This window comes from Motacilla alba, chromosome 8 (genome assembly GCF_015832195.1).
Source record: "Motacilla alba alba isolate MOTALB_02 chromosome 8, Motacilla_alba_V1.0_pri, whole genome shotgun sequence".
NCBI lineage: Eukaryota > Metazoa > Chordata > Aves > Passeriformes > Motacillidae > Motacilla > Motacilla alba.
In genome coordinates, this window is record NC_052023.1 from 26,530,535 (window position 1) to 26,546,001 (window position 15,467).

General features: G+C 45.0%; 1 protein-coding gene across 2 annotated transcripts in view; it reads right to left on the bottom strand.

Moving 5' to 3' along the window:
* Positions 1-2,428: 2,428 nt before the first annotated feature.
* The window catches only part of COP1 (COP1 E3 ubiquitin ligase), a 123,034-nt gene continuing 109,995 nt past the window's right edge, over positions 2,429-15,467 (bottom strand). For both annotated transcript variants that reach the window (XM_038143848.1, XM_038143849.1), the window contains 2 exons: positions 5,406-5,450; positions 2,429-3,535 (listed from right to left, as the gene is read on the bottom strand). In XM_038143848.1, coding sequence (XP_037999776.1) covers positions 3,518-3,535; positions 5,406-5,450 — 63 coding nt within the window. In that variant the 3' untranslated portion in view covers positions 2,429-3,517. The remainder of the gene's footprint in view (positions 3,536-5,405; positions 5,451-15,467) is intronic.

A 15,467-nucleotide genomic window follows, 5' to 3' on the forward strand; every position in this document is an offset into this window, starting at 1 on the left:
TGCCATCACCCCCTCTGGCTGCCTGCCAGGACAGCGGGAGCTGCTGACACACAAGAGGAGCTCTCCAAGGCACACGCCACAGTGAACACTCTGCTCTCACCCCTGGACTGCTGCAGGTCCCTGCTGGGTATTTCTGGCCTCCAGAAAAGCAGCGAGAAAGGAAAGAGGACTTTTCAGCTGGAAAGGAGTTCATTTGCCTTCCCAATTATCTGCTGATGTCATTATGACCTTCCATAGTTAAACAAAATTACCCTAAACAAACAGGGCTCAGCACTGGGGTGGAACACTGGCATTAGCAGCTGGCCACAGCAGGAGAGAGGAGGAGACAGAGAAGGAGAGCCCTGACATATTGATATTAATTTAGATTTGCCACTGACCATCATTTTCAATTCCCTCCAGCATTGAATTTTTTAAGCACGGAGGCATGTTCCTCCTACTCTTCTGTTAAATGCTTTAAAGTTAATTGAAGATGCTGGCTGGCCAAGAAAGGTTTTAAATTCCCTTTCTCAAAAAATCTGACTCACCTAACACCTCTCGCAAGGACACGAGAGCTGGAGGCAAAACCATTCTGGGGCAGAAACCTTTGTAACCTGGTTTTCTCAAAAGAAGAAAGTGAGAAGAAAGACTCCAAGTGCCCACCATCTGCAATTAATTTCCACAGGGAGAATGGTTAAGTGCTGGAACGGGTTTTCCAGAGGGGCTTGGGAATCTTCTGTCCTCGCTTGGTTGAGTTGTGAACACCTTCAGGCCCTGGAGCAGCCTCATCCAGCTTTGAGTAAGCTCTGCTCTGCACAGGGGATTGGACAAAGACCTTTTAGATATCCCTCCCAAAGTCAATCACCCCCTGACTCTAAAAAGGCTGAAAATCTGACAGGAAGCATTTGTGGAGCTGGTGACTAATTAAAAAAAATATTGACCACATGCTGTTTAAAAAAACCAAATAAAATTACAGTAATTATATGCGACTTAATTTGTCAACTGTGAAGAGTTACCTGAAGGAAAGAAAATTAAGGGGATTAAAATAAGGAGCATTACCTCTTGTGACAAAGAGACGGAGGCAAAAAATTGCCATCAACTTGTGTTTATGAGCTGCTGTGTTTCTAATTAGGGCCAGACACCAAATTTGCATTTTATCTTGATTGAAACAGAATGAAAACTGAAAAAATAAAGGCATCCGATGTTAAACATCTTTCCCTGTTTAATTCAAGGAGCAACCTTACAGCATTCAAAACAGCTGCTTTTTTTCTTCTGTTTTAAAGATCTTGGCTTTGTCGGAGCAATTTCAGTTTAAAAAACAGAGGCTCTTCAAGGGGGGGCAGAGAAGGAACGAGGTCACCTGCCAACAGCAGCTGCGTGGCACCAGGCTGGGGTACAACAGCAGCCAGGGCAGTTTGCAAAATAAATTAGCAGGCACTGATAAACAAACCAGAGGCTGGGGGAAACCCACACCTGAAACCAGGGGAAGCAGGAAGAGCAATGGCAATGGATAATCACATCAGCCTGCCTTTGGAGAGGGCTGGCTGGGAAGGATGCTCAGCACAGTCACTCCACACCAAATTCTCTTAAAATGCAGCAAAATGGAAATCAAACTAGTGCTCAGTGGGATGTGTCAGACAGCTGCCATCAGGCAGAAGGAACCAATTTTGTTTTCTTCTGCCACAGTGACTCAGGTGACTCATACAAGGCAGGCCTGCAGGTAGCACTCCCAAGCAGGACACAAGCTGGTGTGCTCTCTTCTCTCTCCTTTCCTTCCCTCCTCACTCTCCCCGCCACTGACACACCAGAAATCATGGAAGAAAACCAGCATGCAGCACTTGAGAGCCATGCATCCACCTCTCCCTTGGAGCTCAGCATCACTTTTCTCCCCACTGGACTAGACTCTGCAGAAGCTACTGGTGGTGTGTCCCACATCCTTCTACCTTTGAATGAGCAGATGACCCCCTAGAAACATGCACCAGCACCGAACCAGGACAGGAGCTGTCCCCAGTTCTGCCACAAGGCTTCATCCCTGCTTCTTTACTCATATCCTCAAGAGCATCCTTGCTCTTCTGCCCTGCCCAAAGGGTGTGAGAAGATCACACAATCCTCCTGGGAAGTCAGAGTCAGGCTTTTAACATGTGGAGGACAAGAGGCCTGTGCAAAGTCCCTGCATCAATCCCAGCCCCTGTGGCAGGAAGGAGACACGTTCTGCAGTGAGTGAATGGAAAAGGATTCTGTTTGCAGAACAAAACACTTCCCACAGGTATCACTGTCTGCACTGCACCTTTGACACCCACGGCAGGGAAAAGATGCTACGCCCACCAGATGCACTTTGGAGCTTAACAAGTTCTGGCAGCAATCCTGACAGTTTAACCTGGCTGCTGCTCGTGACAACAGTCTGCACCTTCTTATCTGCTCTGCTAGCCTGCCAAGAAAGCAACAACAACTCTCAGCTTCATGGTTTATTCCCCCTCCATATGTACAATTAAGTGTATGCATGACCATTAAAAATAAGGCTACTTATATCATGGCTCTGAAACACGTTACAAACCCACTCCATCCCCTCCCTTGTTACAACATTCAAGATGCTTGGCTTCCATGGTGTGCAGAGAGGGGCAAACACCAGCCCACACAGGTGACTGCGTGGTGCAGGGCTTTGGTAACTGGATCTAGAAGCTTCCTCCTCTAGCTGAGATAGTCAGACACAGCCAGGTCAGTGGGAGGCAGATCTTTGTCCCACGCTGTCTTGGCAAGGTCAGTCCAGGTCCCAGGAACTGCAGGCTCCCTCATCTCAGCACGTTGCTGGTGGCAGGTGGCCCACATGGACAGGAGGACAACTTCGTCCTCTCCTTTGGAACTGCCCCTTTGGGGCAAGGAAGGGGTCTAAGGAGAGGAGGAAAGGGAAGGTGTCTTCTCTTCTTGATGACTAGAGGACTTCAGTCTCCAGTGGTGTCAACCTCGGTGACATTTCTCAACATATAACGCATCGAAAAAATAATTAATAAATCAAAGGAACAACCATATCATGATGGGATTTCAAAGTGGATTGCTTGCATGTCCAGGTAAGGCTTAGAGACTTTCTTTTTCCAGTGGGGATGAAGAAGAGTCCAGATGAAAGTAACTGGAGATGTGCAACTGAGGACAGCCCTGTGTGCTCCTGTAAGCTCCCTTCACAAGTAAATCTGTTCTCTTATGCAACAAGACAATCCTTCCAGCTTCAGCTTGTGGCTCAATAAATTTTATTATTCCTTTTTGTTTTTATTTAAAAGAATTTGTTTTCCTATCATAAAAATTAGACAACCATACCACCACCACCAGCAGCAAAGTCTGTGGAGTTAATGTTGATGGCAGCCAGTTTACTGATGTTATCAGTGTCTCAAAATGTCCTAGGAAGTCCATAAATGGAAAAAAACCCAAACATGATCGTTTTGGGGAGGAACATCAAGGTGGTTTTGGTTTCTTGTCCCACTGTGGTTCCCAGATGAATACTGTAGCATATCAGCAGGACCAAGTACCTCATGCCTCGAGAGAAAACTCTTCATACCAGCTCCAGTACCTGGTTAGTAAGGAAGACGAGACATTTAGAATAGGAATTTATGACATTCATTATTTCCTACGTCAGCATCTTGATCTGTAAGACAGGACTGACCCTTCCATCTCCACCCCTTACCCTTTATTCACCAGCATGCAGTAATATCCCACAGATGGGAAAAGCACTTGGCAAGCATCCCAATTCTGATGTCTGCTTGTGTGATGATAAATTAGCCACGAAGCAAAACCATCCACAGCTGCCTCACTTCCCTTCATCTCAATCACACAGCTCTTGGGGATCTTGTAACAGAGATCAGAGCTTTTGTCATCCCAACCCTCTGTGCTCTTTTTTCCCTTGTCCAGGCTGGGATGGAACAGCAGCATCTGAAGGTGTGGGCTAGAGACAGCAGAAAAGCACCCGTGGGGCTGACAGAGTCTGCATGAACCTGGTTTGGCTTCCCTGGGCAAAGCTCTAGAGCTGCAGCTCATGGGCGATGCCCAGTATGGCATCTGTCCCCAAAGTGGGGTGGGTTTGGGCACACCAGGCCCTTCCCATCCCACCTTCCTGCTGCATGCTGTCAAAGGCAAATGGAGATACCAGAGTTCTGACAGCCCTGGCTGTCTGCACATTTCTCTCTGTCTACCTTCTCTCATTAACAAGCAAAGAGCATGAGCAAAACCTCTCCTCTCTAATCACTGCTCTTGCTGCTAGATTCACTTCAAAATATCAAAAGCTTCTGTGCATTTTGTCGATATTCCTAAGGAGGAGCTGACCAAAGTAACCACCAACCAATTCCAAAACATGATATATAAATAAATCCCCTATGAATGAGAGGCTACAGCATCACATACTGCAACAGCAGGAGTAACCCAGCCACTTGTGTCTTAAAAAAGGGGGGAAAAATCTTGACATGCAATAAACACAGATCACTCAGGTCTCTCACCATTTTTGGTGATTTTCCCAGGTTCAGACCAGCAGCTCTGGTATGGCTCCAGAGAACTGCTATTGCCACAGGGATGTGAAGGACAATCAGGACCTCAGCCTCGTGACAGTGACAATGCAGTGTAAAACTCTGCAGACAGCAAGTAAATGCCTTTACCAGCAGCTCCAGAATGCTGCCAGGGGTTTGGGCTACAAGCTTAGGGCATTAAGCACCAAACCTAACAGCACGGTGGAGGGTCAGTGCTGCTGTGCAGAATGTGGGATAAAGTTCTGGGTTTGGGCTGAGTTTGGTACTGCCTTGGGTGCTGGTTTTGCTTGGCTGACAGACACATAAAGGACAGTCTTCTCTGCATCACTTGACATTCCACAGACAGAAATACATCGAACACTTTGGAAGACTTAATTAAAGAGCTGAAGACCTGGTACTGTCCACAGAGAAGGCTGATGCTTTCACAAAACCCCATGCTGGCAGCTGCTGTCTGTTACCACCCGTCTGAGCACCAAAGACAAGGAGCACCCCTGCTCATTTCAGTGCTGCTCCAGGCAGCTGCACACCAGGAGCTCAGCTTTCAGCCCTGCTGCCTCTGCAGCAGCCAGAGCACGGGCTTGGGTCAATGCTGGTGAGTTAACACTCAGCCTCTGCTGCCATGGGAGCCACCTGGGGAGGTGCTTGTGCAAGACCCTCAGTGCTGCCAGGACCCCAGGGAGCAGCAGCGGGTGCTGGATGGCCACCAGCAGCTCTTTCACACCTCACTGCAACTGGTTTCACTGCTGGGGCACTGCCTGCTCACTCCACTGTGTGCCACAGGCAAATACATCATTTAAATTGCAAACCTCCACAGCCAAGATGACCTCCTCTAATGGCTTCTCCTGGCTGTTCAGTGTCTCTGACCTTGCTCTTTACTATCAACAGATTCAAGTGTTTAAAGGCGAGATGTGTAAAATAACTTACCTTAATTGTACCCTGACTGTTAGCAGCAATAAGCACGTTGGACTCCTGGAAAAAAAAAAAAAAGAGGCACTATCAGAACCTGCCATTGCTTTTTTCCCCCCCTCTCCTTTTTTTTGGATGAAGCAGCAGAGAAGAAGTTATTTTTATCTTAAATATTAGAAATATATCTAATTTCAAAGGGATTTAACTCTTCCTATATCCAAGATGCTTTCAAGGCTACAAGTCTTTATAAGTTATGCTACCTTGAAGAATTAGAAAGCAATAATCCTTAGTGCTTGTACAGAGCTTTAAATCTCCAAAGCAATTTACAAACATGAATTAATTCTCACAGCTTCCCTGTGAGGTGGACTAATAAAAATAATAGTTATTTCATCTTTTGGCAGCACACGGACAAAGATCTCCAGCGCCCTAACTAAACCAACTAATCACCGTTACAAAACCCCTCCAGCTCCGAGGCCAAGAGGCTTCAGATGAGTAAAACAAAGAGGAGAAGAGATTAGAGAGCAATAGCAGATGCACCCAGTTTGAAAGGGAAGATAAACAGAGAGGGCTCCAGCCCTGCCTTAAGCAGAGAGGCAGCATCTATTTACCTCCTGCCAATTGATGGAGTTGCATTTGGAGATATCCTGGTTGACTGCAAATTAATGATCTGCTGCATCAGTCAGGCAACCCCCAGGCAAAAGCTGGAGAAGAGAGAGCGTCTTCTCTCCAGACCGCATTCCTCACATGACCAGCAAGCACAGATGCACCCTCCCCAGCCAAAATCCTATCCAAAATCTACAGGGAAATCCACACACAAGCACTCACTGGGGTGCTGGCAAGAGCCCCAGAGATGTGGGGACAAGCCCTGCTCCCAGACGGGTGTCCTGCAGCCCTCCTCGTGCCAGCGACGTCGCGCGCGCTGAGCCGCCCGCAGCAAATTGGTTTCTCTCAAGACAGTTGATATCTTTTCTGAGACACGTTTTGAAATTTCTCTTGCTGCTGCTATCCATCCCCAGACAAACCTGCTGTAATTATCCCATCGCTTAACACATGCATTTTTAATGAACTCAGTGACTAGAACACGCCCTGCTCCAAAGGGAACAGGAAGGCAGCTCAACACAGCCCCAAGCTGGCTGCGCGCTGCCTCACCATCAAGTTCAGGACTTTGCACAGCCTCCAGATTTGGGGTAAAGGAAGAAAAATCCCCTTCAGTGCGAAAATCCATTTATCAGGTAAGAATAGCCTTGTGGTGGACCACTGGGCTAACTGACACAGACAGATTTGTTCACCCTGGTACAATCATTAGAGGATTAGTTAAAACTCCTGATGTTATCTTACTAATGATCCTCCAAGTCTAAGCTCCTGAAAAGAAAGTATATCCTCAAAGGAAGAATATACTGCAATTTCTTTTAATTTGGTGGCTAAGAATCTAATGCAGTGAACTCTCAGCTTCTGGTTAACAACATTAAAATCAAAACCCACATCGGCGGGGGGGAGGGAGGAAGCAGATATAAATATTATCTGGGCACTGAAACAGGGACCAAGATGCCTGATAGGATTCTGGGAGCAAGGGAAAGAGACCAGCAGGGATCTACTGTGCAGTGCAGGAAACCTGAACCCCTGAGTGCAGATGATGCAGGGTTTGAATGATTCCCGTTTGCACTGTGAGTGACTGGTAATTCACCCTGCTGCTGCAGTCTGCTGGGGTGCCACTGTAAATGAACTCTGTTCCAATGAACAGTTTTACCTCCTAAATAGAATAAAAATGCCAGAGGGTAATTTACTCTCACTCCCTTGTTCTTCAGAAGCCCCTGGGTGTTGGGCTTTTTTCAGCAGGGTCTGAGCTAATCACTGCTCTGCTGCTTTCATCCACAACCATGAGATGCAAACAGGAGCAGACAGCAGCAAAATTAGAACCAAATCTGTCACTGAACAGTGACTTGCTTGTTAAGGCACTACAGTGCTGCTTCTCTAGGAACACAGCTAAGTAACTTGTTTTTAATCCTCCAAAGAAACAATTCACTTCCTTTTCTGTAGCCTGTCAATACACTCGATGTGTTAAACACCTAAAGAAGACATGAAGTTGTTTAGATCTGCAGGTTTGTAACTGTGTGCACATTAAACCAATCTTTTTGCCAGGACATGTATGAATGGAGTCACCAGGACCTCACAAGAAAACCACCATCACCACTGGACTGGCAGAACACCTATTTCTCCAAACACACTACTACGACTACCTGTAGCATTGAGGCATGGAAAACAGGGCTTCACCATCCATTGTGGCTGCATGTTCTACTTTACCATAACCAACTGGTGTTTCTGTGCAGAGCAAGAAGGTTTAAAGACTGGCCTTACTCATCCCTTCCATTTCTGCTGCCTGCAGGAGCCAGCAATTCCCAAAGCAGAGGCACTGGGAATGTGGAAGACCCAGCCTGACTGAGTAATCCTGCTCTGAAGAAAGCAGTTATTAAAATGACTCTTCTACACATGAATCTTCTCCTATGAGAAGGTTTTTTTTGCACCTGCAGCCCCTCCTAGCAGGAGAGACAGAAAGAACAAGCTGCTTGTGCTAAAACAAGACTGAAGAAGAAAATTGAACAAACATAGCAAAGATTGAGAGATTAGGGTTTACTGCCTGGCAAACAGCAGCATTCTGTTCTGTGTGGCTGCTAATCTCAACCTTTAGAATCTTGGTTCTCTTAAGGCAATAGAAAAAAGCTCTGGGGACATCAAAATTATGCATCTTCTTGTCTTTTAGTGTTACATATTAACTAAAAAAATCGAACTGGCAAATGTAGGTGCATGTCAGGATTCATGTTAATATAGAGTGCAGTTCCAGAACTGCTCTAACATGCTCCAATGGGCCAAAGTTCTGTGCTAAGACCTATGAAAAACTTTCTGCTTTTTTTGTTTTTGGACTGCAGAGACGGTATTATGGGAAATGTGAAGGACAGTTCCTCAACATGGGAAGGACTTGACATCACTACGAATGTGTTACTACACAGGCTGGATACATATTCACAAGGAGGTATCCATTATGTAAAATGAGGCTGTAAATTGGTCTTGAGTGCAAAGATAGACCTGACAGGAGCACCTCTGTTCTGAACCTGACACATCCCTGTTTCTCCAGTCTGAATATGGCTGCTGGACCCACAGTAACTTCAGAGCATTCACCCATGGGATTTGAAGGGACTTTCACTGATTGCACCAAAAAAAGAGAAATTTTTGCAGCACATTCTTGATGGCAATGAAAAACAAAATCAAGTTTAGGACCTTCCAGAGTATATGAGATACCTGCTAGATTCATCATTCAAAGGAATTATTCACCTGGTGACAGCTGGGTTTTGAAGCACACTGATTTCCTTCCCTCCAAGATGAGCCCTATTTTGGATGGCCCTGGGGAAGCAATTTGTACAGGAGAGGAACAGAGGAGAATTAAAATCTGGCTGACTGCTGGTATTCATGCAAGAGTAGTCAACATTAAGACAATCAGAAATGCTCTGGATGTTTGGCAAGGTTTGAAAAAACTCAGCTGAACAACTCAAAAGTTGTCAGAGCTGCTCCAATGCAACAGGGAGTCAATGCCAGCTGGGGTTGGAGCTCCTCCACTCCTTTACAACTTCGTGTAAGAAAACATTGCTGGGAGGAGAGGATACCTAAATGAATGTGATCCCAGATGGACAGCACATCTCCTTGAAGGGACACCCACTGATACCCACATGAGCTCAGCTCTAGAGAGTGAGAAAAAGCCCTGGACAGACCCTCCACCCTCCCAGTACCTGCAGGGCTCCTCTCTGCCACCCCTCCTCACCCATAAAGATGCCTTGCTGCAGCTGCAGAAGCTACACATCCCTCTCACCAGAGGGCTCATGCAAAATCATAGCTGAGCATTTCAGTCTTCCTCTGTTGACATCAAACCTGTCCCAAAAGGGCCCAAAAAAGGGCAGGATGAGTACAAATCACTAACAATTTTTTTTCCTTGAATACAATTCTTTCTGAGACTATTCCTCCCTTGCTATGCCAAACATATCAATCCTTGAAGTTGAAATCAGAAGGAAAAGCTGAAGAGATCATTCCTTAGGATGGATGTGATTCCAACTTGTGTGTGCACATTTTCACATGAAGGACTGGAAATAATTTTGTGGTCTTTCACCATATTATAAATAGTTACAGGCCATAATGTTTGCACTTCTTTGTTATCCCTCTTTTCTGCACAAATAAAGGATTCACCTCAGGCTTCCAGCACAGCCATCACTCAGGTAAGCATGAGTTTCCTAGATTTTCAGCTAGGTTTCTTCTATGGGTTCTTAAAGATCTTATTTTAAATTAACAACTTCTCACCTTCCCTCCCTAGCAGATGTTTTGGCTAACAAATGGCTGGTTTTTCAACACTTATTCCAAGGAGCTGGAGCCTAATTAAGCAAAGCTGTTGAATCAGTGGGAAAATCACCTGGGTGAGAAAGCTTGCACTCAATTGTCTTCTGTTATTTACAGGTAGAATAAAAGTATATAGTTGAACTAAATCTAGTGCCGTTTGCACAGAAACTCCATTATTTAAGTAAATTTACTCCTTCCTTACTGAAGGTGGCAACTATTACTCTGGCGCTGGCTTTTAGGATTGAGCTGCAGACTATCTGCAAGACATATTTCACCAAAATTTCTCATCAATGTCACACACAAAGTCTTTCTACACGTCTAAATGTGCAAAAGTAGTTCCCCAATAGACCACCACTGCTTGAATGCTCTTCATCTCGTAATTAGCAGATTCTAATGGCTTTTCACTCTAATTCTCCTGAGCCCTGGTTATTTTCTTGCTGTATGACACAAGTCAGCTTTTTGTTTTTGAAAGAAAAATACAAATTCTAACCCAGGAAACACAATGAATGTCCAGCGTACAAAAATCAAGAGGTTTTGAAAAGCTGAACTGATCAGATCCCTTCCCAGTGGGACAATGTGCACATTTTGGTTTTTTTTCCTATTCTTGTGATACAACTGTTATCAATGAAGGGTGCACAGTGGGTTGTTGAAGTGGTGCACAACCCTCTATCCCTGTAAACCAGAATTTACTTTCTATGCCATCATGCTCACCTAACATTAATCCCTTCTTAGTAAATTTAAAGGAATATTTATAATCTATACTGTGAACACCAGGCTCAAGCAGAAATTAATAACTTTACACCAAGTGCTTCTTTACAGAACAGGGTCTAACATATAAAAGATGTTGTACCAAAAAATTTCAGGAGCAGCAACACCCAACTCTCTTGGTATTAAACCTGGAACAAAATGTGCACGCCTAAACTGTGTCTTTTAATCCTTAGAAACTGTATTTTTATCTAATTCTGAAGGTAATTCCTTTGTACACAGAGAGATAAAGCCTCTTTAGGCTTATCTGGGCCCCAGCAAAAAAGAGAAAACTCAACCCATCTGAAAAAGGTGTTGTCTGTGCTTCTTTCTAGATACAGCTGCAAATACACAACCTTTTTCACAAATAAGTTCACAAATGCTACACAATCATACCCACCCAGCGTAACAAGGATATCTCCTAAAATATTAAGCCACAGATTTAAAGATTACAGCACTCCTTTGACTCACTTTCTGCAGAAAGACTTGCCTACAATCAGATACACAATATATATAGTTTCTTCTTATGTCAGAATTCATGGGCACACTGTAAAGCTTTTTAGAAAAAAAAGTTTTCAAACAAAATTAGTGTTCTCATCATCCTACATCGTGCACAGTTTGCAGCTTCCACACAAGATGAAATGCATCTCACTAGGAAATCTGCCCAGGTAAAAATTCAGCATCTTCTTGAATCCCTTCCCTTGTTTTTCAGCAATTCCAGACTTTAACCTCTGTACCTGGGACGCCTTTATCAAGTGTTCTGACACTTCCACATCTGGTATTTGTAGCTGCAACTCAATACACATGACTACAGCTCTTTTTCCTACTCCCTGAAGTAGTCTTCTCATTTTTGGATTTTACAATGCGTTTTTCTCCTTCTATTCAGCTCAAACCCAGCAGAAGATGACGCTGTGTAACTGGAAGCTTATTTGCAATCATACATCCCCAGGTCTCTATTCACAGCTCATGGGTGCCCTGAGGAGAGCAGCAAGGCTTGCTCCAATGACACACTCAAATAAGCAGTAAGCTATCTCTCAAGCCAAGTGAGAAACCCCTTCTTCTGAATGTGCCCTTTTCATTTCTGCATGTAGCTCTCAAAAACTACAAGTATCAACAAGTCAGGGCTAGAAGAAAATAGAAGTACACACATATCCAGTGCTGTACACAGGCATCCATTTCCTTGTTTCTGTGCCATCTTCTGAATTCAAGATGGAAATGGAGGCAAATGAGATTGATGGGGAGAAGGCAAAGAAAGCTCTGCAAAGGCAGGAGAGCCAGCCAGCAAAGCCCACCCCAGGTACTGCTGATATATTACAGGCAACTGCCTCTGCAATTTAGGCATTCTAGAACAAAACTGGTATTGATGAGCATCTAATTTATTTAGAATCCAAGATGAGAAACTCTCATTAGACACTTATTATTCTGCATCTACTGCAAAGCAAGATACACAGCTCTAACAGCTGCTGCACGCTCCCCATCAGGCAAGGTAGGGAGACAGACATTCAACCCAAATTATTCTGGTGTTAACCCTGCACCCCCAAAGCACAAGTCTTCCCCTCCTCTCTGTGTAGGAATATTGAGTTCCACTGCCCATTTATCTGTGACAGGGTGTCTAAAGTTACTTGTTGCTATAGTCATAAATCCTGGGATATCAGATGCTCCCCATAAACAATGTGGTCAAGACCTTGAAGGCAGTGGCAGCAGTATATAAATACAGCTTACAATAAGCATCCAAAAACATATACATAAACATGCAACAACATTAATATCAATATTGCAAAACCACAGGAAATAGCAAGGTATTAGTTTAGTGAAGACAGCTTTTAGCACCAATTTTTTTAAGACTTAAAACTCCCAAATATTCATTTGGCAATGCCATACAACACTTGACAACTGCACAGTTTAAGACCTGCATTCCTACTGCCAATGTCTCCCCCCTTTCCCTTCTATTGTTTGTTGCAGTCAGTCATTACATCATGCTGGAGGTGATGTATTTAATCTCTCCCTAGCCAAGGTCAGGCTGCCCTGCCCAGCAGTGCAGAGTGGGGCAAAACCAAGCCCCAGGGTGTTATCATTAATACTGCTATTGCATATGTGTCCCTCCCAAACTCACATCAGAAGCAAAATACACAATCTGGAGAAACAGCCACCAATCTGCATGGGAGTATTCAGACATATCATCTAGATCTGGTACTTTTAGATTTTGATTTTGTGCAGACCAGTGGCAAACCATCAGGGATCAGAGCTGTAAACAGAAATCAGTAGAATGTGAAAAGCCTTTTCTGTTCAAGCTACCCTGAATTAGATAAGACAAGCAATCCACCCTACAAACACCAGAGCTATGCAGCCCAGTCCCAAAGCACAGCAAGGACCACAGCTCCCAGCTGCTGCACTAGGAAAGAATGCGTGCAGGGAAACTTATGAAAGAAAGGTTTTCCCCCCAGAACATGGCTGGGCACTGGAACAGGCTCCCCAGGGAAGTGGTCACAGCACCAAGAGAGAGCTCAGGATGTGTTTGGACAACACTCTGAGGCATGTGGTGGGATTGTCAGGGTGTCCTCTGCAGGGCCAGGAGTTGGACTTCATGATTCTTGTGGGTCCCTGCCAGCTCATGATATTCTATGATTCTATCCCAGCTGCTTGGTCCTCTTTAATTTACAGCACACTCCCCTTGCCCTTACTGTGAAAGGCAAACTTCAATCAGCTAAAGCCCCACTTTATGTTCAGATGGTTTTGTTGTGGCTCTTTCACGCTCATGGTGTGCTTCTCCCACCTCTCTTATCTCCTCTATTCTTCTTCCTTCTTCTTCCAAGTCAGTGATTTCTCTTCCTGTACCCAACACTCCTCAGCTCCCTCTTTCAAATCATCTTCACACTTGAATCAGCAATTCCCTTACTTGTGCAAGAAGACTTAGATCTTTCCAAGACCATCTGTCCCATATTCTTCAGGGCTTTTGTATTTGTGAGATCATTGTTTCTGGCATGGCATTTCTCATAAAAACCTTACTTTCAGCACTCTGTTGTTGGTTTCAACTGCCTCTTTCACAGTACTAGGTGCATCTTTCCATCTCTTCCTCCTCTAGTGAATTCACCTTTGAAAATCCTGCTTACAGCAGAGTTTCCTTTCCTTTCCCAGTGTCATTTGTTTCAGTCTCTAACTAGCTGAATGATAACAGGCTTAAAATTGATCCAACCACCTTGATGCTAATATTTTAAATTATTAAGTCTTAGTTCTCTAATGCCAATAAATCATTTCTATGTGCACATTTAATTAACAATCCAATCAGTAAAAACAACTTTGCATTTGCACCACAAGTTTTATCAGAGGAACCAAAGACACATTACAACATTAATTAGGTGTAATAAATGCCCTGGTGAGGTAGTGAAGTATTATCCTACATGTGGGGAAACAGAGGCAACACACTTGGTGGATTTGCCCAAGGTTAATCCAGATGTTCCCAATGAGGTGTTAAAAAAAAAAAAAAGGGGGCAGGGATGAAGGTTAAACTGAGGTTTAACTCTCTTCATAAGAATTCCTGTTGGAACTGCAGTATTTACTTATTTGCTGGTGGGAAGTCCCATTCCAGTTGCATTCCTTTCCCAAAAAACTTGAGGCACAAACCACTGCAATCCAGCATGCTGAAAACCAGCCCTAAATTGTGACAGCCAGTCATGGTCCAACATCATCCCCAGCTGGGGGTTCTGAAGGACACCTTATGACCTTCCCACACCACAGTTCCCACCTTCACACACACCTGAGCTCATGGGATGCTGGACACTCACCTGCTGGTCTGAGGTCCTAGATGTACATGAGTGTCTGGTAGCTCCAGGTGCCTCAACACCTCAACCAGCCCATGGGGAATTTCATACCAGGCTCCCATGCAAGCAGGAATTCCTGAATGACCCAAGCTAACCTCTGGAGACAGAGGTCTTGCAGCTGTGTAACTGGTGGGTTACATACTGGCCACTGCTAGTGGGATAGGCTGGGAAAAAAAAGCTTCCTAAACCCCTCACAGGACACCATCCCCTCAAGGCAAAAGAACAATTCATGCATCACAACCAGAGATGGTGGCAATCAATACAGGAAGATGGGTTAATCACAGGTGATGTCAGGAATGATGGAGGGAGCCAAGCTGAGCCAGGCTGGCTGGGTCAGAAAAAGGGAAAGACTTTGGCAGAAACTCATGAAATCAATTTATTTAGAACTGATAATGGATACATACTCTGCTGCTGCTCATTTTATATGGTTGGCTGTCAACAATCTGGGGCAGCCAAGCTGTCTGGGCAACACCTAGTATGGTGGGGTGACCAGGCTGGAAGCCAGGTGCCACCAAAGCCAGTTTGTCACTCCCCTCCCTCAGCTGGACATAGGAGACAAATAGGCTTAGAGTCGAGACGAGGACAGGGAGAGATCACTCTCCAATTACCATTACAGGCAAAACAGGCTCAACTTGGGGCAAATCTGATTTATTACTAACCAAATCGGAGTAGGATAATGAGAAATAAAAGAAAATCTTAAAAACACCTTGCCCCCCACCCCTCCCTTCTCTCCAGGCTCAGCTTCACTACTGATTTTTTCTATCACTTCCTCCTCGGGGACAGAGAGGGACAAGGAACTGGAGCCACAGTCAGCTCACCATATATTGTCTCTGCCATTCCATCACTTCTCAAGGGGAAGAGTTCCCAAGCTCTTCCCCTGCTCCAGGGGTCTCTCCCACTAGAAACAGTTCATAAAAAGCTTCAGTGTGAGTCCTTTCCACAGGCTGCAGTTCCTCACAAACTGCTCCAGTGTCAGTCCCTGTGTGGTCACAAGTCCTGCCAGAAAACCTGCTCTGGACTGTGGGCACCTCTCCCCACACGTCCACAGGCCCTGCTGGGAGCCTGCTCCAGTGGGGGCTTCCCAGAGGGTCACATCCTTCTTTTGGGCATCCTCCTGCACTGGCATGGAGTTCTCCATGGG